Source organism: Castanea sativa, chromosome 12 (genome assembly GCF_040712315.1).
Source record: "Castanea sativa cultivar Marrone di Chiusa Pesio chromosome 12, ASM4071231v1".
Taxonomy (NCBI): Eukaryota; Viridiplantae; Streptophyta; class Magnoliopsida; order Fagales; family Fagaceae; genus Castanea; species Castanea sativa.
In genome coordinates, this window is record NC_134024.1 from 4,899,984 (window position 1) to 4,925,044 (window position 25,061).

General features: G+C 31.6%; 1 protein-coding gene across 1 annotated transcript; it reads left to right on the forward strand.

Moving 5' to 3' along the window:
* The first annotated feature begins 2,556 nt into the window (after positions 1-2,556).
* Positions 2,557-21,341, forward strand: LOC142620062 (TMV resistance protein N-like). Its single transcript, XM_075793498.1, has 8 exons — positions 2,557-2,635; positions 3,475-3,555; positions 9,684-10,196; positions 13,284-14,376; positions 14,513-14,791; positions 14,900-15,982; positions 16,018-20,314; positions 20,817-21,341. Exons 3-7 carry the CDS (start codon positions 9,694-9,696, stop codon positions 16,498-16,500), a joined length of 3,441 nt encoding a protein of 1,146 aa, XP_075649613.1. The 5' UTR covers positions 2,557-2,635; positions 3,475-3,555; positions 9,684-9,693; the 3' UTR covers positions 16,501-20,314; positions 20,817-21,341.
* Positions 21,342-25,061: the final 3,720 nt, after the last annotated feature.

Sequence of the window (25,061 nt, forward strand, 5' to 3'; positions counted from 1 at the left end):
TTTCATGTGTGTCCTAATAAGTTTTACTATTTACTCAAAAAACAAGGATGCTTATCCCACATTAGTTGTGTGTGTCTAGTGTCCATTGTTTATGATCTCAGTCTACAACTATAAAAGTTAAGTCCTTTTATAGTTATACTCTGATTATGTAATGTATTATAAACCCATTTTAAACACTAGTATTACTATTTTTGTGTGTGTTTTAATAAGTATTACTGTTTACTATAAAAAAAAAATTTTTGATTCTTGCAGCATGACCACAAACGGAAATTTAGGAATGACACTTTTTTTATTTATTTTAATGATACATCAATAGTTGAGGTGGAGGATTTAAACCCTAGATATATATTCTTATTAAACCATGCAATTTCGTGTTGATTTGCTTAACTTGCATTTAACCTAAAATGACTTAATTCATATAAATAAATATCATTTTTTATGTTACATCTATTTAAATTCTAATATAATTGAGTAATTAAAAGAAATTCAATAGTTATATTGATTAATTCTTCATTGAAACTCTAAAGCCTCTAACAATTTTATCTAAAACAAAGAGCGAAAAAAAAAATCTTCTTTCAAAGACTAACTTTCTTTGATTATCTTTCTTTCTTCTAAGATTATCTTTTATATATATATATATATATATATATCTATTAAAAATTTTAGATTATCTATTAACATGAATTACTACCCGTATGATTTAGTGCCCTTGATATTTAATTTTTGGACTAGTCTTATGTCCCATAGAGTGCTACAGTGGAATTCAGAGACTAATTTTCCAGTCATAGTTTGATTGTTTCCTTGTGAAAAAAAGAAGAAGGTGATCTTCTTGAGTTTGTTCGTCCCTAGTTTTCCATGTGAAAAATATACTTGATTTTTGTTCTTCCATCATTTCTACGTGGAAAGCATATGACAGACTATAGTGCGTATTTGGAGTTTTTATCATCAGGCATTCGCGCCTAATGATAACTCTTTATTATTATATTAAGAATCCAATCAGTTTTTGGTATAAGCAGAGATTAAACCTCAAAGATCTCTTATTCAACCATCAAAGATTTTACCGGTTGAACTAACTAGAAACCATTAATCTGTGTTCAATTGGGCGACTAAAAATAAATTGGACCTTTATATAATATTTCATTTGTACTTCACACAAAAAGTAGTAAATGTTGTACACATTTACAAAAAAGTGGTAAATATTGTATACTTTTTGTAAATGTGTACAATATTTACCACTTTTTGTGTGTCTACGATATAAAAGAATTTCCCAAAGCAATTGTTTAGTAAAAATAAAATAAAAATTTGCGATAGCAATGGTTTTTCTTGGGCCATTGTAATGGCCCAATTTGGCCGTGGTAAACCAATTATGAGTCTGTAGGGGGTTTCCAATGACAATGGAACCAAGGGAGTTTAGGGAGTTTCCTGTTATATCAAATTAAAATTTAAGTTTCACAAGTTATAAAAAAAGGGTGAATAAATAAATATAGAAGGAAAAAGTATAATTAAAGAGGAAAAAGATACAAAATCTATTGTTTATATATCTTTCAAAAGTGTTATTTATGAGTTTAACTTTAAATTATTTATGTTGTGACTTTATTTTTCATAAAAATGTATAAATAATAAAATTTGGAAATAATTATATAATAAACTTTGAAAAAATGATATTGTTTTTATTAAAGGTTTAGACACACAAATGATTATTATATGGTTTAAAATTGTAATAATTTAATCATTTTATCTGTCTAACAAAAATTTATAGAAACTGTACTTGAGGCTTATCGAATTATTAATAATCTTTATTGAGAATTTTAAGTGGAAATTTGAATATGAAAAAAAAACAATACAACTTATACAGATATAAAATAAAATAAAATCCAATAAATAAATACAATATAATAAATATACGATATTTTAATGGGTTTCTAACATTAAAATACTGCTTGATATTCACGAGTGGTATTTTATTAAACAGATTGGGCTTAAGTATTATATATAAAAAATTATGATGTATGTGTTGTGCTTGTACATAAGCTCGTATGAATGTACATATGTTTGTAAGTATAAAATAATATATTTGATAGTTATAAATTTCACACTCGCGGACTTAAATCCTAGCTCGATCTACTACTCTAAAAAAAGATAAGTCGAGCTCTAGGGGGGTTTAGTTTAGCACTCAGATAATAGAATCAACTGTTTCAATTGTAGGGCATCAGAGTTAAGTAGTAAGGGATTGTATCATAGTGTTTAATGGTTGCTCCACAAAACCAAAATGACCAACTTATTAGTTAACTTATTCTAAAGCATAGAATCGCACATAAGCATTATGAAAACATTGAAATTTTTTTTTTTTTTTGGAGATAAACATTGTAAAGAGTCTGATTGTTCAACAGTTTGATTTGTTCAAATTTCGCGTAATAAAGTTATGATTTTGATATTTTTACGAGTGGACTAGCCGATTATAAGAGTCAATCCGGAAATTTCCTGGAACTTTCCTAAACTCTCTACCATGATCAGTCTGTGTGATCTCTATTATATTCTCTCTTTTCTCAAACTGAGCACACAAAGTTCTTTTTGCGACCAATCATTTGAGCATCTTCATCTACTCGACCTTGACAAACTGATCCGCACCCTCAAGGTCCTCTCTCTTCTCTTATACAATGCTTTCTTTGTGTGATTTTCAGAATTCTCTGTTGTTGTTTTTTTATTATTAAATTTATATTTAATTTGAATAATGATGAGAAAGCAGAGGGAAAAGGGGAGGAACATAAAATTTGTTTATTGGGTTTTTGTGTTTTCCTATTTTTTTATATATGAATTTCTCCTCTTGTAGTGATCGTCAAATTTAAAAAAAAAAAAAAAGAAAAAAGAAAAAAAAAGAGAGATTTTTGTTTAATACTAGGGACGAAACCAGAAATCTGGTTTAGGGGGCCAAGACATAACCCCAAAAAAAAAAAAAGAGTTAAAAAGGATGAAAATATGATAAAATTAAAGTCTAATTATACATGAAAAATAGAATTAATATCCAATCAATATTAACAAAATTTTAATAAAAAATATACAACTTATTTGTTTTCTAATATTTTTTTAATCATTCATTTAATTATCAAAATCGAATTTGATATTCTTTTTAAATCATGAAATAATTTATGACTGATTTTACACTAAATTTGAAATAATTTTCCTTTCAATGTAGAAAGTCAAATAGCCTTTTAGAAAAATATATTCATTGGATAATTTTCCTTTCCACTAAATTACTTATCCCAAAAAACATAAATGAATAAAAAGTTTCCACTAAAGCAAGTAAAAAATTTGTTTAAACAAAACTTTATACTGGTTACCAGGAACGTACTTGAGTAACAAGTTAAGCCAATTCCAATCACAAAACTTCCTACAACTTTCCTTAACTCTCCAACTTAATACTAAATAGTTTTCCTCTTCAATTATTGTCTCTCTTTTTTTTCTCTTCTCAAACAGAGCACAAGGAAAGTTTTGTACCACCAATTGTTCAAGCTTATTCGTCTCCTCGATCTTGACAACGTGATCCGCATACTCAAGGTCCTCTCTCTTCTCTTGTGCAATGCTTTGTGTGAATTCTTTGATTTTTTTTTTTTTTTTTGAATTGGTATTTAGTTTGCGATTCAATTTATATTTGGATGATGACAAAGATATTATCCTGGGTTTTGTGTTTCACTTTTGTTTTGTAGTATTAGTATCTGAAATTCTCCTCTTATACCAACTGCGATTGTTAAATTACAAACGTACTTCTCTTAATACTATTTTGTGAAAAGCTAACTGTATACAGGATCAAGAGGATTGATGCTTAAAGAAATCATTAAAAACACAGAGGATGCTTTTGTATTGATTTAACATTAGTTAATTAAATTTCTGCAAAAGTAATAATCATAATAGCCTGAGTTAAATATTTTTCAGTTTGAGATTCCTGGAAGGAGAGGGAGACTTCACATCCACTTTGTTTAAAAAATAAACAAAAAGAAAAAAAAAATGTAGACTACACTGAAAACAATGCTCGGATCACCACAAAATTCATAAGAATTTACAATACCCAATTTCACTAGTACCCTTCACTTGGGCCTATCACTATTAATTATTATTATTATTTTTAAATGACCCATGTGCAAGGTAGTTGGCAAATTGAATATAGTTGTAAGATTGTTGTGAATTTTGTGGTGACATTGGTTTTAGTAATGCCTCCCTCCTCTCTCTCTCTCACAAACTCGCAAACAAAAGAAAGAATGGTGATCATTCATTTATTAAACAAGAAATTATATAATAGGAATTAAATTATGCGTTGTTTCTACTTTCTAAGAGATAGTGATAGGCCCACTATCTCTTAGAATAGTGACCTTTACAATCATTACTGCAAATTCATTTCTCATATTTGTAAGTTTTCACTTTTCACACATGTCCATCTCTTTTATTCAATACTTTCACTCAAAGAAATGAAAAGTTTAATTTATAAGGGAATGATATAATATTTAATAATTTAACTATATACTTCTAACAAAATTTATTATTGATAATGTTCATGTTATAGTTGTAGTAGAAACAGGAGCAAGAAGAGTAAATATAAGGTACAATCACTTTATAAACAAGTTAGTAGGTTGTTGATATTTCTTAAACTTTGTTAACCACTTCACACCAGTGTGGCCGATACCGTACCGGTACCGGCCGTACCGGCCAATGCACCGGTACCGGTACACTTTTATATTGTACCAAAAAAAATACCGGCCGTACTGGCCATACCGGCCAATTTCGGGCAATACCGGCCGGTACCGGGCGTACCGGCCGGTACAAAAAAAAAAGCTTTTTTTTTTTTTTAGTTTTGTAATTTTTGAATTTTTGTAAAAGCATAATGGTAATTTATTCACATTAACTTCTTAGTATTATTTGTTTTCTTAGTATGCAATGAACAACTAAGCTTTCTATTTTTTATATTATGTTTTTTTTTTTCTTTTATTTGATACTAAAGTCTAAAATTATGAATAATTTATTCTGAATTGAGGTAATGATTTATAATAAACTTTTATATTTACTATAATAAGTGAAATATTATATGTTTATAAATATGGTTCTAGAGATTTTGGTGTGTGTGTGTGTGTGTGTGTATATATATATATATAAAATAGTGGTAAACCCGAAACGGTACACCGGTATCCGAAATATATCGTACCAGTGGTCAAACCGGTACAGCTTCCGGTACGGTATTGACTTCCTTGCTTCACACAATTTGGAAAGAAATATGATGAATAAAGAACACGTGTGCTACAAGAACATGCGTGCACAAACACATATAAGGCAAGAACTTAATTTTAAATATAGAAATGAAAGAGCAAGTTCTCTTAAAGCATTAGTCCCTTATTTTTCAATTTGGCCTTAATATATTGATTGTGAAAAGATTGTTTTCTTAAATGATTTAAAGTGCATCATTTGGAGGATAAAAGAAAAATAAAATAATTATGCACTGCTTATGTCCTTTCTTTAGCAACTTCACACACCGCTTATACTAAAGTAATTAGTGGATGTATTATTAGGTCTGTTTGGATACCGCTTATTTTGCTAAAACTGAAAACTTAGAGCATCCACAGCAGTGGAGCTAAAATTTTAGCTTTTTAGCTTCACAAGAAGTTATTTTATCTATTTTACCTACTCACTTTACAAAACATGCTGCAGCAGTAGATCTATTTTAACTTTCAACACAATAAAATAATATAAACATCACAATAAAATAATATATTCACTACAATAAAATAATATATCCACTATAATAAAATAATATATCCAATATATCAACTACAATAAAATAATATATCTATTACAATAAACAACAATCACAACCACCCGCAACCGTAATATATACATGACTCTTTCCTTCTCAATTTTAAGTTTTTCTTCACTTCTTTCCTTCTCAATCGTAAGTCTTTCCCTCTTAATAAACATTTTTTTCTCTTCCAATCGAGTTACCTCCTCAATAAATTTCATTTTCTTGGTCAAATATTCCCCTATATCTTTTCCAGTGGCTTTGTTCTTTCGGTTGGCTTTTTCGGCCTTCTTACCAATTGGCCTCTCAAAATTGGAATCGTCACCAAGTCCAGACCCACAATCCCCTTGCCCCTTTCACCAATAGATGTTGACTCCAGAGTTGGAGGCACAGATACTCTTAATCTTCCATTAGGATTGGCAAACTTTGGTTGGTCCTTTAACATGAGCCAACAATGCTCAAGAAGAAAGGGTTTCTTGTGTATCTCCAAAAACAAAGCCTTCACATTGGTAATCTAAAAAAATTTAAAAAATATAACATGATTAGAATCTTCAAACTATTGGTAAATGGGTATGTTAACACTAATGCAATATAATTTATACCTGATCTTGTTGGTTATACCACTTTTATGATATGCGTTAACTTTAGCCATGCACCCTGCAAACTTATTTGTCATTTCACTAATCATTCCCCAACGACTTAACAAGGAGATAACAGTATGTGTGGTACCGGATTTATTGTACTGCATGAAGTATTCCCAAACTTTTTGATGAAATGTATTTTGTATTTGTTCATTACTATTTACGGGATCAACATTAGTATTAAGCCATGCTGACAGTAGGAGTTGATCTTCCTCTACACTAAAGTTAGCGCCCCATTTTCCTTTTGTAAAAGAGGCATTCTCAACTTCAGGTGGAGAATCAGAAACTGACATAGTAGTATTTTGAGATGTTCCTGAAAGTTGTGAGTCAATTTCTATATCCCCATTCATGATACCCGTGTAATATGTTAGGTCCCTACATGACTCCATGTCTCTACGTGACTCCATAAAATTAGACAAAAAAAAAATGTAAATTTCCCTACACACAGAAAATTCCCAATCTAATATTTATATCAAAACTTAAAATACTTATAATTATAACAATAGAACATGATTATACATAAATACTTAATTTGACAGTAGCTTAATCCCACTGATAAAGAAAACCACACAACAATTCCTGCAAACAGAAAAATCCCAATATGTCCATTCATGGATGCTCTGAATCAAAAGCCAAAAAAAAAAATAAAAAATGTAAAGTTTCCTGCACACAGAAAATTCCCAATCTAATATTTATATCAAAACTTAAAATACTTAGAATTATAACAATAGAACACGATTATGCATAAATACTTAATTTGACAGTAGCTTAATCCCACTAATAAAGAAAACCACACAAATTCCTGCAAACAGAAAAATCCCAATACATTCCAATACAAATACAGTCAATACATTCATGGATGCTCTAAATCAAAAGCCAAAAAAAAAAAAAATGTAAAGTTCCCTGCACACAGAAAATTCCCAATACATTCCAATACAAATACATTCTGTCCAATACAAATACAAAGACAACTGACCTGAAGTGAAACCAAGAGGTGGGTCTGAGCTGATCGGCGGTGGGTCTGAGCTGACCGGCGGCTTGGGATGGCGGTAAAACAGAGGTGAGAGTTTGAGAGAGTGGGTCGGTGATGTTGAGAGAGTTTGAGAGCTTAGGACGGCGTGGGTTTGAGGTTGAGAGGGTTGATCGGCGGTGGGTCTCAGCTGGTGGGTCGGTGACGTTGAAGATGACAAGGGCCGGCAGCGGTGAGCTTGAGAGAGTTTTGAGAGAGTTGAGAGCTTGGGTCGGCGTGGGTCTGAGGCTGAGAGGGTTGATCGGCGGTGGGTCTCAGCTGGTGAATCGGTGACGTTGAAGGTGACAAGGGCCGGCGACGATGAGTTTGAGAGAGTTGAGAGCTTTAGATGGAGAAGAGAGAAGAGAGAAGAGATGAGAGTGACTGTGAGAGAGAGAGAGGCGTGAATAAAAGAATGAAGAGAAACATTCAGCGTGTATTATTTTAATCGGGCAGTTGAATAAAATTTTTTTTTTTAATAGCTCTCAGCTATAGTGCTCATGTATTGATACATAAGCATTGTAGCACTTTAGCTAAAAATTTTAGCTATACATCCACTGCTGCAGGAGGATTTTTTGTGTTTTTGTGGAGCTGAAATAACTATATAGCTATTTAGCTCTACCGCTGCAAGTGCTCTTATTGCTAAAAGTACTGTAGATAAATGTAAAAGTTAGTTGAAATAGTATAGTGGGGCCATGAATAGTATAAAAATGTGAAGTATGGCTCATGAATAGTAACAAAAATAAGCTGAATAGTGAAATAATTTATAATTTTCATTGGTTCCCAAACGCACACTTAGTCGTAAAGTTTCTAGATTCCACCAAAGCATTTATGTATGTCACATATGATGGCATCTGGATTTTGAATAAATAGGAAGAAAGCAAAATGAATAGAGCTTTGTAGTTTGTCAAAAATAATATAAATAATAGGACTTTATAGCTGGCCACCTTGAAGTTACCCTTTCTCTTCATTTCCACCACGTAGAATGTGTAAGAGTAATTGTCATCAAATTTCCAATCAAATTTCCACTAAAGTTTTACAATATTTTTACAACAAATTCTAGGTGATAGGTTGTTACTTGCCGTTACTAGTTGGCAAAAAAAATAATTTCAATGATGAATTCAAATTAAAAACCCGTAACAACCTGTCACCTAGAATTTATTGTGAAAAAGTTGCATGTGGACGTAGCACTTCTCAAAGTATTTATCCCAAAAAATAAAAAAGTTTCCTCTAGACTAAAAGCAAGTAAAAAAGAGGATAAAAAGAAAAGAAAAACAAAGTGTAAACAAAACTTTAGATTAGTTACCAGGAACTTACTCTTTTGTCACTTTTCTTTTCTTAGTGGAGGAGTACATTACTTGCATCCCATGTACCACGCCTAAGGAAACCAAAAAAGAAAAGCCAAGAGTAAATGCATTAAGATCCAGTGAAGCATTTATGCTGTTCACGTTACAGTTGGTATCCAAAGAGATAGAACAAAGCAATATAAGTAGAACTTGGGTTTTACTCTAGGAAACTTTTTATAGAAAAATTAAAAGTAACTCATATTTTTTTATGGAAAATGATTTGCTGCAAATTAAGTTGTAGCAACTTTTGCAAAAATGTATACAAGCTTATATTTAAATGAAAACTTCCTTGACAAGATTGAATTTTTCACCAAATGGCCACTTGACAAGTGTGCATTTTGCAGTAGTTACTACAATTTAGTTTGCAACGAATCATTGCTCTTTTTTTATTATAGTTTTTTTAATTTTTCATAAAAGACTTCCTAAAATTGATAATTAAGGTATGATGTTCTTATATGGTTCTTGCCTAGGTTAATCACATCATAATGGCATATCAGAAAAAATAAAGAAATCATGCACTGCTTGTACCACTTCTTCAGCATTTATGCATATCACATTATAATGGCATCTGAATTTCGAACAAATAGAATGAAAGCCATATGAAAAGAACTTAAGTTAGTCAAAAAGAATAAAAGATAGGGCATTACAAGTTTACAACTGGAAACAGGAAGTTTCTCTAGTATAAACTTTTTCTAGTATCAGATATCCGCTCGCATTGTTTCAAGAGATTTTAGAGCTTTATAGTCCTCACTGCAATTCACCAAATCTGCAACTTCTCGCTTCTCTTTCCTGCTTCCATATCTTTTATTTCTTTCTTTTCCTATTTCCTAATTTATTTTCCTTATAATTTGATCTTCAGTTTTAATTGAGTGTAGCTTTTATCTAAATTGTGATTGAAAATTTATCAGGATATTTTCAATGGCTTCCATGAACAACGAAAGAGCCTCATCATCTTCCTCTTCCACCCATCGATTGACATACGAAGTATTCCTCAGTTTTAGAGGTGAGGACACCCGGAATGGTTTTACGAGCCATTTATATACTGCATTGGATCAAAAGGGCATTTACACCTTTATAGATGATGAAAAACTTGAAAGAGGAAAATCAATTTCACCTACACTCATGAAAGCAATAAAAGAATCAAGGGTAGCTATTGTCATTTTCTCAAAAAATTATGCATCTTCAACGTGGTGCCTAGAGGAACTTGAAGAGATTATTGGATGCATAACCAAAACAGGAATGACAGTTTTACCTATTTTTTATTATGTGGATCCATCTGATATACGGAAGCTAATAGGAACTTTCAAACAAGCTTTTGATGAACATGAACAACGTTTCAAGGAGAACATAGAGAAGGTACAGAAATGGAGAGCTATTTTGAAAGAAGCGGCCAATACCTCAGGATGGCATTTACCAAAAAGGTAATTTAATTCGAAATATTAATATTTAAATAAAATTTAAATGCTTTGGACAGTTTTAGTTAATGCCAGTTAGGTTCAAGATTTTTCAAAACTTACCAACTTGGTTTCTAATTATTGTGAGAAAGGAGAAAATGACTCACTGATTAGGGTCCAAGTTGGATTTACCAATTTAGAGACCAAGTTAGTCAATTTTGAAAAATTTTGAATCTGGTTAGCATTAACAAAGTTAATAATGTAATCTATACCCTACTAAGACAAACTTTTATTACACAGTATAAAATGTAATTTAAACTAATATAAAAACAAAATATGATATGATGGTTTAATCTTTTTTTTTTTTTTTTTTTGATAGGGATGGATTAATCTTTTGATTACCAAAAAAGTTATTATTAAATAGTTAAAAGGTAAGATGACAAAATTTGAGGTATAAAATATGATAAATATTTACTTAAAAAAAAAAATCAAAAAGAGACTATGATGAGCTTAAACTTATAAAAATAAAAGGATAAAATATATATATATATATTTACACACACACAGAGGAACAATCTTAAATGTTGAAAGGTGGGAGGAAAACAAAAAGAGTGATGAAGAGATGGTTATCTTTTAAATCAAAACTTCTTATTGATTTTAGTGGTGAAAAATAAAAGTGACTTTAGTATGTGAATGTATATTTTTATAATAAAAAAAATTGTGGAATAAGTTATGTTCATAGCAAAGTGTGCAAAAGTAACATTAATAACTTGCCAATAACTCACACAATGCGATCTCTCAAAATAATAATAATAATAATAATTTCCTTTTATCATTTATTTTAACTAACTGGTTTCCGGCTAAGCAATTGAAGAAAAAATGAAAAAAAGTGGCCAATACCTCGGGATGGCATTTACCAAAAAGGTAATTTAATTCAAAATATTAATATTTAAATAAAATTTAGCTGCTTTGGATAGTTTTAGTTAATGTCAATCAGGTTCAAGATTTTTCAAAACTTACCAACTTGGTCCCTAATTATTGTGAGAAAAGAGAAAATGAGTAACTGATTAGGATCCAGATTGGATTTACCAATTTAGAGACCAAGTTAGTCAATTTGAAAAGTCTTGAGTCTGGCTAGCATTAATAAAGTCAATAATGTAATCTATACCCTGCTAAGACAAACTTTTATTTTTAAAAGAAACCAACAGTAGTGTATATCCAAAAGGGCTTAACTCTTGGATATACAGCATAGACTTCAAACCTTTTATAACTCAAACTAAATACTTAGTATTCTCAAAAGAAAAAACAATGAGTTAATCCCACATTGGAAAATGAGTGTGAGTTATAGGGGCTTAAAGTTTATGCTGTATATCCAAGAGTTAGGCCTTTTTGAATATACACCACTGTTAGTTTCTTTAAAACCTTCTCTCTTCTTCCCTTCCATTGTGTGTGTGTGTTAAAATACTTAGTATTCTAAAAAAAAAAAAATACAAACTTTTATTACATAGTATAAAATGTAATTTATACTAATATAAAAACAAAATATGATATGATGTTTTAATCTTTTAATAACCAAAAAAGTTATCATTAAATAGTTAAAAGGTAAGATGACAAAATCTGAGGCACAAAATATGATAAATTTACTTTTTTAAAAAAACCAAAAAGAGACTATGATGAGCTTAAACTTATAGAAATAAAAAGATACAATAAATATTATATATATATATATATATATATATATATATATATATATATATATATATATATATATATATATATATATATATATATATATATATATATAAAAGAGAGAGAGGAACAATCTTAAATGTTGAAAGGTGGGAGGAAAACAGAAAGAGTGATGAAGAGATAGTTATCTTTTAAATCAAAACTTCTTATTGATTTTAGTGGTGAAAAATAAAAGTGACTTTAGTTGTTGGTTCTGTGAAAGTATATATATTTAAATATAAAAAATAAAAAAATTGTGGAATAAGTTATGTTCATAGCAAAGTTGTGTAATTACCATTGTGCAAAAATAACATTAATAACTTGCCAATAACCCACACAATGCGATCTCTCAAAATAGTAATAATAATAATAGAAGAGATATCATTTCTCATAATAATGTTGTGGACATATCATTTCTCATAATAATAATAATAATAATAATTTCCTTTTATCATTTATTTGAACTAACCGGTTTCCGGCTAAGCAACTGAAAAAAAATGAAAAAAAAAAAAATAGAAGAGAGTAGACAATCTCAGGTTTTGCCCTTACAATCAGAAATCACTTCTCGGTTACATTTTATTGAATCTATTAACTGACAGGAACAAGCGCATGTAAAACGCTTTTACAATAGAGTTTGATTATATTACGAAAATTATATTAAACCAGGTCAATATTTATAATCTATTTATATAGTCCACATGACATATGGAGATAAATAAAAAATAAAAAATAAATAACAGGACATCCATTGGACCCAATCACAGCCTCTAGAAACTATATATTTGCCTGGTGGACAATATTTAATGGAACTCAATACGAATACAAATTATGTGAAAGTAAATCTTGTATTACAACCACCGCACACCCTTGGTGCGATGGTCACCCAACGAGTATAAGTGCTTGTGGGGTGTGGGAAGCAAGGATTGGGGTTCAAGTCTCCAGGAGAAAGCTTCACATACATATGCACTTAGATTAGACCAGAGTAAAAATTCTATCTTATATCAAAAAAAAAATCTTGTATTACAAGGTCAAGATATTGGGAAGTAGGAAAACCGAAAATGTTTCGTATGAAACTATATCTATGATCTAAAGAGGCAAAACAAAATATTAATTGAAGATGTAAGATCTAGTAACCTTCAAATGCAATTATCTATGGAAATTTATAAATGAGTCAAGGGAGATCCATAATTGAATTGTTCAAATGAACTATAAAAAATACTTATATGGGTCGTTCTTTAGAGTTTTTCTTGAAGCACTCAATTACATTTATACGTCCCAATTTCAATGTAAACCTACTAAACTGAATGCCATACATCTACTAATTTTTCTTTTGGTTCCTGTCATGGTAGGTCAAACTCATTGCCTATTGTTCTTTTTTCTTTGCAGCACTGAAACAAAAGTTATACAAGAAATTGTGCAAGAGATAGTTAATAAATTGAGTTCTACATATATAGTAGATACCAAGGGACTAATTGGAATAAATTGCCGAGGTGAGGAATTGAAGCCACTTTTAGATTTAGAGTCAAACGATGTTCGCATTATAGGAATTTGGGGGATGGGGGGAATGGGCAAGACAACTCTTGCTAGAGTTGTTTATGGTATGATTTCTAATCAATTTGAGGCTTGTAGTTTTATTGCTAATGTAAGGGAGGATTCTGAGAAAAAGAGTTTACTTTGGTTACAACAAAAACTTTTGGAAGAGCTTTTGATGGGCAGTGATATGAATATACCAGATGTTGATAGTGGCATTCTCATGATCAAGATGTGGTTACGTTACAAAAAGATTCTTCTTGTTCTCGATGATGTAAATAAATTAGACCAATTAAACAAATTAGCTAGAGAGAATGATTGGTTTGGTCCAGGTAGTAGGATTATCATAACAACAAGGGATGAGCATTTGCTAAGGACACGTAAAGTAGATGTAATATATGAGGCTAAAGGATTGAATGATGTTGAAGCCTTTCATCTTTTTTATTTGAAAGCTTTTGGAGATGAGCATCCTATTGCGGATTATCTAGAGTTGTCCAAAGCCTTTGTACACTATGCTAATGGCCTTCCCTTAGCCATTGAGATTTTAGGTTCCTTTTTGTTCGACAAAAGTAAAGATGAATGGAAAAGTGCATTAGATAGGGTAAAAGAATATCCTGAAAGAGAAATTCTCAATGTGCTTCAAATAAGCTATGATGGACTACAAGAAGCAGAGAAGGAAATTTTCCTGAATATTTCATGTTTCTTTAATCACATGAATGAAGAAACTATCATAGAAATATTAGATATTCTTGAGCTTTACCCTAAAATTGGATTAAGGGTTCTTAATGATAAATCTCTTATCAAATTGCAAGAAAATCAATTGTGGATGCATGATTTACTACAAGACATGGGTAAAGACATAGTTCATCAAGAGTGCCGTGAAGATCCTGGGAAGCGTAGTAGACTGTGGTTGAATAAGGACATTGATGACGTGCTGACAAAAAATACGGTATGATGTTATTTAAAGAACTTGAGCAAATACTTTATTGTATTCTTCAATTTTCTTTTGGGAACAAAAGAGTTTAAATTATAATAGTTCTACTAATCAAGCATTTTATACCAATCCCTTTTTTTCTAATTATTAGGGGACAAAGAAAATTCAAGACATAGTGCTAGAGTTGTATGAACAACAAGAAATGGTAAATTGGAATCCTGAAGCATTCTCAGATATGCAATATCTAAAATTGCTCAAAGTTAATGGTGTTCACCTTATGTATGACCTTAATTATCTTCCTAATAGATTAAGATTTCTTGATTGGAGTGGGTACTCTTCGAAATCTTTGCCATCAAGCTTCCAATCAAATAAACTTGTTAAACTTTGCTTGAGAAATAGCTACATTGAACGACTTTGGAAAGGAGCAAAGGTAATTTAGGAACCCTTACAAATTTTTTTTTTTTAATTTCATTAAACTCTAAGAATTTGTAGAAGCTAATTTTTTTTTTTTTTTGTGGTGGGGGGGTGCTTTTATCAGTCTTTTGGGAGGTTGAAATTCATCGAATTGAATGGGTCTCAAAAACTTATTGAAACCCCAGACATCACCAAAGCCTTAGTTCTTGAGAAATTGGATCTTGAAGGTTGTATCAATTTATGTGAGATTCATCCATCTATCAGCATTCATAAAAATCTCACATTTCTTAATCTAAAGGGTTGCAAAAACCTCAGAAGACTTCCAAGCAAGTTTGAAATGGAGTCTCTTGAGATTCTTATTCTTTCTAATTGCTCAAAAGTAAAAAGAATTCCAGAATTTGGGGAGAACATGGAACGTGTATTAAAGCTGTACTTGGATGGCACTGCTATTACAAAATTACCAACATCAATTGGGAATTTGACTGGTCTCATCTCATTGGGTTTAAGAGATTGCAAAAATCTCACGTCTCTACCTAGCACATTTTTTAATATGAAGACGCTTGAAAATGTCAATCTTTCCGGATGCTCAAAACTTTGCAAACTACTAGAGAACTTGGGGACGGTTGAAAGTGTAGAGAACGATGATGTGAGTGGAATTGCTGCAAGACTTTTGCCTTATTCTAATTCTCCTTTTCAAAATCTCAAAAAACTAGTCTTCGGTGGATTTAAGGTGAGAAGTCCCGATCCCATGAGCTTGTTATCAACTTCTCTGTTGAGTTTGTGTTCATTGACCAATTTGGATCTAAGTTATTGCAATCTTAAGGCAATCCCGAGCGACGTTGGTTGCTTATTCTCTCTAAGAATATTAAACATAAGTGGAAATAATTTTGGTTGCCTTCCGGAAAACATTGCTCAATTATCTAATTTGAAATTTTTGCGTGTGGAGAATTGCAAGAATCTTCGATTATTGCCAAAGCCTCTAAATATTTGTAGTGCTTGGAGTTGGAATCCTTGTTGTACCTCACTGGAATTAGTACCAGATCTATCTAAACTAAATTCTTTATATGGGCTAGTACTCTGTCTTACAAATTGCAATAAATTAGATGACAAACAAGGCTTCATCGACATGTTTTTTGCAGTGATTAGAAAGCACCTTCAGGTCTCTCTCTCTCTCTCTCTCTCCCCTCAATTCCAAACAACACGTCTTGTACATTTCAGGGACACTATCTTGACAACAGATAGGACATTGTTATTCTTGGAAGTGAAATTCCAAAGTGGTTTAGGCATCAAAGTATTAGGGCCGAAGTTAGTATACAAGAACCTTATTCTCTTTTGTGTAATGAGTTGAGGGGTATTGTTGTTTGCGTTGTATTTTCTTCTCTTCCACGTCACCAAATCCACAAATACTATCGACTCTGGGTTTTGTTGATATCCAAGGGAATGACGAAGGGTTTCGTATCAGCCACTGACGAAATTGTTCCTTTATCAGATCATATTTGGCTAATTTCTTTGCATACAATGTGGGAATGTGATGCAAATGGATTCACTCAAATTCGGGCTAGAATTCAAATCCTTCATTGTGGGGGCTTGGAGGTGAAGAAATGTGGGTTGCGATTGGTATACAAGAAAGACATCGAAGATCTTAATCGAACTATGACTCAAAGACATCATAATTTCGACAATTTGATGGTGGCAGCGGAAGGTTACAGAGCCAAGCGAACCTAAGATGACTATGATGACGTTGGAAACTCGAATGATGAACCTTACCCAAAAAGGATTGGTAACTCTAACTGTGAGGAGCCAAGTGAGCACAAAGACTGTCGTGAAGAGCTAAGTGAAAGTGACCTTGAAAGTTAATCAACTTTTTCCCCTGTAAGTCACTGTCTTTCTTCTTAATTCCATTTTTGTTGGTTGCTACAATACCTTTTTCTTCTGTACATTTATTGATGGATTGTCCACCATATGTTTGATTAGAGTTGTCAATGAGACTTCTAGCAATTTGACTGGGACAAACAAAGAACTGCAACAAAAAGCATCTTCTTGATGTTTAAAACTCAAAAGAAATAATCTGCTTGAAAACAAGTATACATTAAAACTGGAAAGTTTTTGTTGTCAAACGTACTGGTTTATTGTTCTATCTCATGTTGTTTCTTTCCGTTTAAAGTTATACTTCACTCTCTCAAATTTTCATTAAGCATAGAAACTCTCCACAAAGTGAAACACACACACACACTAAATCAGAAGCAAAATGAGTGGAGAGGAGAGAAAATTAGAGAGAGGGAGAGATATTTGAGAGCAAGGTCTTGCAGAGTTCCCTCTCCTTTGCTTGACAAAATGCCCTCAGTAACACTGCCACATCCTATCTCCATAGGTGTTCTGTCAAGCGAGTGGAGGCATCTCTGAACTCGTCCCCATTCCTGACTTAGGCCCATACTTTGGACAGCAGAATCAAAATCTTAGCTTTGTGAATATAATGTCCATAATTTAGACTCTTCATTATGCCATTTTCAATCCCATAGCCCTACACATATTGCCCAGTTGTTGCTTAACCAAATGTCTTTCCTCCTACATTAACACATGCTCTGCACCACCATTCCACATGTTATGCAAAAGCTTGATCTAACCATTACTAATCCTTTGGTGGGGCTGCCTTTCTGTCTCTTCTTTTCTACTATGTTAGTGCCTCTGAGTTTGGTAGGTAATATTTTTCTCAATCCTCCTTCTGCTTCTAGGTTCCCAAATCTAAGGATTCTAGTACTTGGATCTGCAGAGTATGCAAACTCTAAATCTCTCCCCACCCTCCTCACTGCCCTCCCTGTCCTCATTTTAGGAATCCACAAGCACAACCTCATTTTGTTTCCATGGCAGGTTCTTCAAAATGAATAAAGTAGAATTCCATGAATTTATGATTGTGATTGAGGAAAAGTTCAGAAAGTTAATAATGTCACTAATTGTAATCAACAAATTAGGTGAAGATGCATGAGGCACGCACCATGAATTAATAATTGCGATCGCAGGAAAAATTCAGAACGGTAGCAATTCCACTAATGGAAATCAACAAATACTATGAATAATAGATAGTAGTTGAACACTAATTATTACAAAGTGGCCTTAGCCATGTGCTTTCATTGTTTTGCAATGTTAGGAAAGCATCTTACACGTCATCATCACATGTGATGCTTGTGCAAAGGCATGGGCGAGATCTTAATAATATTTGAATCTCATTTAAAAGTGACATATTTTTGTAAATTAGATTTTTAGCTCCTTTCTTTATTTTGTTTCCCCCTGATTTCTTTTTTTTAGACATTTAGGAGTTTAATAAAATATATGAAATGTCAATTTTGAATGGAAAGGCTGGTATCTGCCGATGACTTGCATTGCCCCATTGATTTGTAATATTAATAGTTTAAACTCATTTTATACGTAACATTGTTTGTTAATTATGGAAATTTTTACCATATGACTTCTTGAAATTTTCCAAACTCATTTCAAATCATAACCAAGGCAAACCATCCATGTTCATTTCACATGTTTGTCCTTTTAGTAATAACTAGATTCATGTAGGCAAACAACTATGTAGACAAGGTTGAAAATTGGAGAAGGTAGTTTGCTTAGACCCTACTCTACATGTTATCGTTGTTGATGCATTATGTCTAGAATTTAACTTTTGTCACATTTTCATTGTTGCTTTGTCATTTAAGCCTGATGAAATACATTTCATAGTGAATTGATAATACACCTTTATAGACATCCAAGTGTGTGTGTGTGTGTGTGTGTGTATATATATATATATATATATATAATGTCAAATGAAATTGCTTAGGTTCTCTACATGTTGTGGCATATGTGCTAGTCGAAGATACTTTCAGGTGGAATTCTGAATTAGTTTGAAAACCCTACAGCCAAAATTATTCTGAGAGAATTTTACAAATTCCTGTGTTGCTGACAAGCTCATAAGCCTCATTCCAAATCTGGGGTTTATTTGGTTGAAAAAGGATAATGGTTGTTGCATACTAGGAATTGTAGAAACCAAGCTGGCAAGTCCTTTATTAATCTTACTGGCACAACCATAAGTGAAGACCCTGAGCTTTAGAACCAGTTATGTAGGTTACAATTACCATCTAAAATGATTGTTGTTCTTTGGAGAATTTTATTGAATTTTCTTCTGTGAGGGAAGAAATGAAAAGGCATCTAAGGACTTAGTCCTTTGAGTCAAACATACTGAAAGACCATATATTTTTTTCCTTTTCATCTAGAGAAATCTGGTTTGGTTTGATTTGTACATTAGAATTGATTTCATTCAGCCTTATTTGATTCAAGCGTGGTCGAAGAGCTGGACGAAGGGAGGGAGATTTAGGGATCTTAAAGTACTTCTCCTTGTCTTTTTTCTCTATTTTATGGTCTATTTGGACTTATAGGAACAAGATGACCGTGAAGAAAGAACCTTTCTATGCCACTAATGTGGTCATGTATTGTAAAAGTTTGATTTCAATGTGCAGGGTAACCACAATTTCAAAAAACAAGGAAAAGCCTTGACTGCAACAGGATAAGCAAGTGTAGACCTTTAGAGAGTGTTGCAACTGGCAACCAATCCTGTTGGAGTCGAGCTGCAAGGATAGGAGAAGGAAATACAGGGGAGCCAAGCTTATTTTGAAAAAATAGAGAAGGTGCATGTCAATGGCTGGTTGTTTCAACTGAGCTTTTTCTTCGTTTTTAATCTTTTTGTGGATATTCACAAAATAAACATGACACTGCCACTAGTAGATATTGCCACAGATTTTTGAGAATAAATTCCATTAATTGGATGTGCATGCATGCAAGCCAAATACATATTATACATGAACTGAAGCTCTATGTATATATTGCATTCCATTTGAACCTCCCAAGTCCTAACACCAAGCGACTTTGTACCTTTTCATAACATCGTAAAATGATTTCTATTCGCATATAGATTGATAGGCATCACACCTAGAAGTGATCCCCATAGCTATAATATCATTGTAAATAACATAAAAATAAATAAATAAATAAAATGAAAATTTTGAATACTGTTCTAGAAGCTCCAAGAAAGCCTCCTTGACATGCCATCCATTCTCTAACTTCAAACTATCTGGATGGTCCAAATGACGGCCTCCTCTTAATAAAATGTGAATGTCTTTGTATTACATTGCTTCTTCTAGTTTGTACAACTCTTTCTTTATCGCATCTTCAAGCTTTGAGATTTCTCTCTGTTAGTTTTCTTATGATTGACCAATAGAGAGGTTGTGGTGAAGGGCATTCAACAGTTTGCAAATGTTTGGGTCTGACAGATGGACAGATGTCCTGGCGGAGCCTTGATCCCTAGCAACCCTTTCTCCTGAGTTCTTTATGAACATTTGCTTGGATAACAGGCAGCGAACTTAGAATCTTGTGCTATTTTGGTTTCAATGTGTGAAAAAGAATGGCTAGACAAAGCTTTTTGTTGATATTTTAAAAAGCAATAGAAATCATGTGCTAGAAAGCAAGTTAAGATCAACACTGGAAGCTCTCACTGCCAAAGGTATATGGATTTATTGTTCTATCCCATGTTTTTATTTCTTCCATTCAAAATTAGGCTTCTGGGTTGTCCTTATTTAGAAGTCCATAAGCATAAGCTCATTAGTAAAGGCATGAGACAAGTAGTTCAAATTGAATAAACTAGAATTCTAATTATTATATATTTCCTTCTTATCCTTTCCATCTATTATGGTTTGCTTTATGTTAAAGTATGCAAAGGGGTTTTACTTGTTTGGAAATTTTGAAAGGCTTTTATTTTTGGGGGGGTGGGGGGAGGGGGTTGTTTGATCTGTCCGTTAGAAGTGGTTTCATTTAGCCTTACTCAATTCAGGCTTGGATTTAGAACTCGCTGAAGGATATTAGGGACAATTTAAAGAACTTAAAGTACTTCTCAAAGTCGTTTGTCTTTATTTTATGGTCTATTTGGACTTGAACAAGGCAAGGAAGATCCTTTCCCTGCCACTAATGTGGTCATGCATAGTAAAAGTTTGATTTCTATGTGCAAGGTGACTGTTATGAACTAAAGGAAAGCCTCAACAGCAGCAAAATAAGCAAAGTCCAGACCTTTGAGTTTTTCAATTGGCAACTAATCCTACTGAAGGAGAGCTGCAAGGGTAGAAGAACAAAATGGAGGGGATTCATTCAGTTTTGTTTGTAAGGGGATCCATGGCTGGTTGTCTGAGCTGGGCTAGAGAGGCTGGGATAGAAGTAACAAAGAGGCGGCAGATCTGATGATGGACATTTAGATGTTTAGCAACCATTGCTCCTAACTTCTTTAACAACATTAGCTTCGATAGCACACAGTGGACTCTCTTAATCTTACATATTTTTATTCTAGTGCTGTTTTTGTTCCTTGTATCATTGTATTATGGCGCAAATACATTACCAAAGTCATAAATTTTTATTTTCAAACAAAATAAAATTCCACAGAATTTTAAGATTATATTTGCTGTTTAGAGAGAAATTCCTTATTGTATATGTTGATGATGACAAACTTTGCCCCCAGCTGTCATTTTAGTCTATAATTATCTTTATTTTCATTTAACATAGTTCAATAATTTTTTGTCGTTGTTTTCTCACTTTCAAACCTACTTTCTTTAAACAATCGAGTTGATGACCACACTGCAAAACGGAGGATGTGCATGATAGCACCTGATTCTGCCTCTTTGATTCCAATACCCAATGCCCATTCTTAAATTTAAGAAGAATATAGTAGAGTAGTACTAGTTGTTTATGATTTTAACACTTAGGATTTGTTGTAAAAGTATTGTAAAAATATTGTAAAACATAGCATTTATAAAAAAATCCGAAGTTTCTGTTTTGAAATTTAACGGCTCTTTATATCAAATGGCACCGTTTTTCTAATTTAATGCCACACATCCTTGCCAGATGTCAATGCCGCATTGGCTCCACGCTTATTTGTAAATTCTGTTAGTTCGGTTAGAGCCACACGGCTAGTTCCTATTGAAATGCAACAGATTTAAGTTGCGTCATTGTTACTTTGAGATGCTATCTGTCTTGTATTATGAAAAATACATATTTTCATCAGAATCATTTCCAATTTTATGGTTGTGGACATGAAAATTTTAACTTTAAAGAAACTAAGTTGTAAGACAATTTTCCTCACCAGGTCATAGTCATGTCCTAAGTAATGTTGTTTTAATAAGTTGATGAAGGCGTGAATATCGTAGAAAGTATACCATGGCTAAACACCATAAAGTCAAGAATCAATATAGAAAGCAAATGGAATTTTTAGCGAAAGTTATTACATGCTTTATTGGTCATATTTTTTCTTTAAAAATAATCATGCAGTCCAGTCCAGTCCACACTATAATTTGAAGAAAGAAATATCAAACAAAACTTCAAGGCAAGACTTAATGTCCTACTGTACTCTTTCCAAAAACGTGGAAAGTGGGCTAGGCTTTAATATGTTTTTCCTGTTTTCTTAATTTTTGTTACTTTAGATTTTGGGTTATAAAAGAGGAAAATTTACAATAGGCGCTTTGCGCATGCAATGAGATTTTATTTTTTAATTTTATTTTTTATTTTGGGTTTAGTAAAATAATATTTAGAAGTGAGATAGAAATAGTGTCCTGATGTTTAGGATTTTTTTCTACGTGAGAGTTGATAAAATTTTGAAAGCCTAAAACTTAGTAACTTAAAAAAAAAAAGTAAATTACTCTTTTAATCAGTTTGTTTAGATTTAAAATTATTCAATTAAAAGATAGAGGTATATTAGAGAGTTAAAGAATTTGTGTGAGGATATTTTAATACATAAAATTATAAAACCTAAATAGAGAATCCTCTTATTAATAGTACTAGCATGTAACTCATGCAAACTTATGGATGATTGAAATTAAACACAAGTTTTATTATAAACATATAAATAATTAGTCAATATATTATTTTTTAAAATAGCATGTAACACATGCATACATATAAACGCACTTGAAATTAAACACAATTTTTATCATAAAAATATAAATAATTAGTCATATTATTTTTTTTAAAGTAAACATAATTATTCACATATTAAAAATCTTACCCAAATTTAATAATACTTAAAATAATTTTTAATAAGATAGAATGTGTGGTGATCTTTATTATGTGGTGATTTTTATTGAGTATATGTGATTAGTTTTTTATTTATTTATTTAAATTATATAGTTTATTAATATTAGATTCTTAATATTTTGTGCTCATTAACTTACTTGACACAAATATTAAAATACTTAAGTGGACATATAGCACAAACTTAAGTGGATAATTATGATGTGGTCTCCACATAAATTTGGACACGTGACGCAAATTATTTTTTTTCTAATTTCGAATTGTAACTGAACTTTTCCTATTAATATATATATATATATATATATATATATATATATATATATATATATATATATTTTTTATCTAAAATTGTACACATTCATTATATTGTAAAAATAATAAATTAAATTTAAATTTTTTATTATATATTTTCTAAATTTAGATGTATAAATTTTATTGTAAAGATAATTGGAATGCAATTAGAATCTAATTTTGATTCTTAGTTGAGCTTCCACTTTAATATATCATAGATGATTTGTGAGTGAGACTGAGAGTCTCATATAGAAGAAAAATAAATAACTTGAGAAATTAATATAACATAATTAAATTCAAAGATGAACGAGATATTATCTTAGGGACCAAATCATAGACATAAATATCTCCTATTATTCCAGAATAATAAGTATAAAAAATTTATTACTAAATTAATGTATATGGAAAGAATCTCAATGGGCCACTTGTCCAAACTGGAGATTTATAAGACCTACCTAGAATCGTCCGGATGTGTTTTGTCAACAATAGTGATGATTGGTGATTCATGAATACGTTATTGCTCAAAAACCATGATAAATTCTAGGAAGGATAAAAATTGTGAGCCAGAACCGGCTGTCCTCTCTCTACTTTTTAATTAATTAATTAATTTTTTAAGGTCCCTCCCTCCTATTTTCATCCTTTATGGACCTTATAATTTTTTTGTGTGTTAAATCTACTAATTTTCGACCGTTCTTTTCTTTATCCACACGTTTTCTTTCTGCCTTACGGATCCTAATGTTTGGTGAAATAAGAAAAAATAGTAAGACTGTTAAGGAAAATTAGCGTCCTAGGAATCAAAATTCAAAAGTAAAAGCAGAGACTAGTAGTCATCATTTGATTAACTAGCTGGCGGACAAGTTCCTAATTAACCTAATTTGACCTCTCAATTGGAATTTCAATGCGGAAAAAATATGAAAAATGCTATCATCATTGACAAATCAGTTCTGCCGTAGATTCGTGGAAAAAGATCATCTCTATTGAAAAATGGATCCATTTTATGATTAAAATTAAAAATTACAAATTTAAAGATAAATAAACTACTTAAATGACTTGCACTTTGTACACTGTAAAATTTTGAAAATAAAATTTTAATTGTGAAATGGAGAAAATCCTAATTATTTTTCATTCAAATTTATAAGTTAAACATGTAATCAAAGAAGCATATTCCTTCCTTCCTCATGACATGATTAGGGTTGATGTTTACTTGTAATACTAAATTGCTTATGAGGTCCTCATGTATTGCTTTGATCATCGGTGGCAGAGTAAGAACTTTTTCGTTGTGATGGGGGAGGGGGCATAAACTAGGATGCTTAATAAGTTTATATATATATATACTGTATTATGTATAAGAGTTTAAAAGAGTACTGTAATCCAATACTGTATTAAATAATTTAATTTAACGGTTTCTAAAAAAAGAGTATTAAATAATTTATAACCCAATATGGAGAGAAGAAATTTATAACCCAATATGTGTACTACAAAAAGTATATTTATTAAATTTGACCGGGAAAAATGCTCGTACACCCCCTGAACTTTGAAGTAGTGGCCAAGACATCCCCTAAACTTTTTTATTAGCCAATTTACTACATAAACTTTACGTAACTGCCAAATTAGTACCTCCGTTAATCTGCTGTTAAAAAAACTAATGGAATGATCATGTGAGACACACATAAGCTTTTAAAAAACAAACTCAAACCCCTTAATTTGAAACCTGGTGGATTGATGTAAAGAAGAGGAGCAAGGTCTGACCGGATTGACTGAACATTTCAAGAACCCATTGAAACTCTTACCAACTTGAAGGGGCTTCGAATCCCCACACGAATCCAACAACACACATAAACACCATAATCAGCACAAATAGGGATGGCAATGGGGAGGGGCGGGGCCGA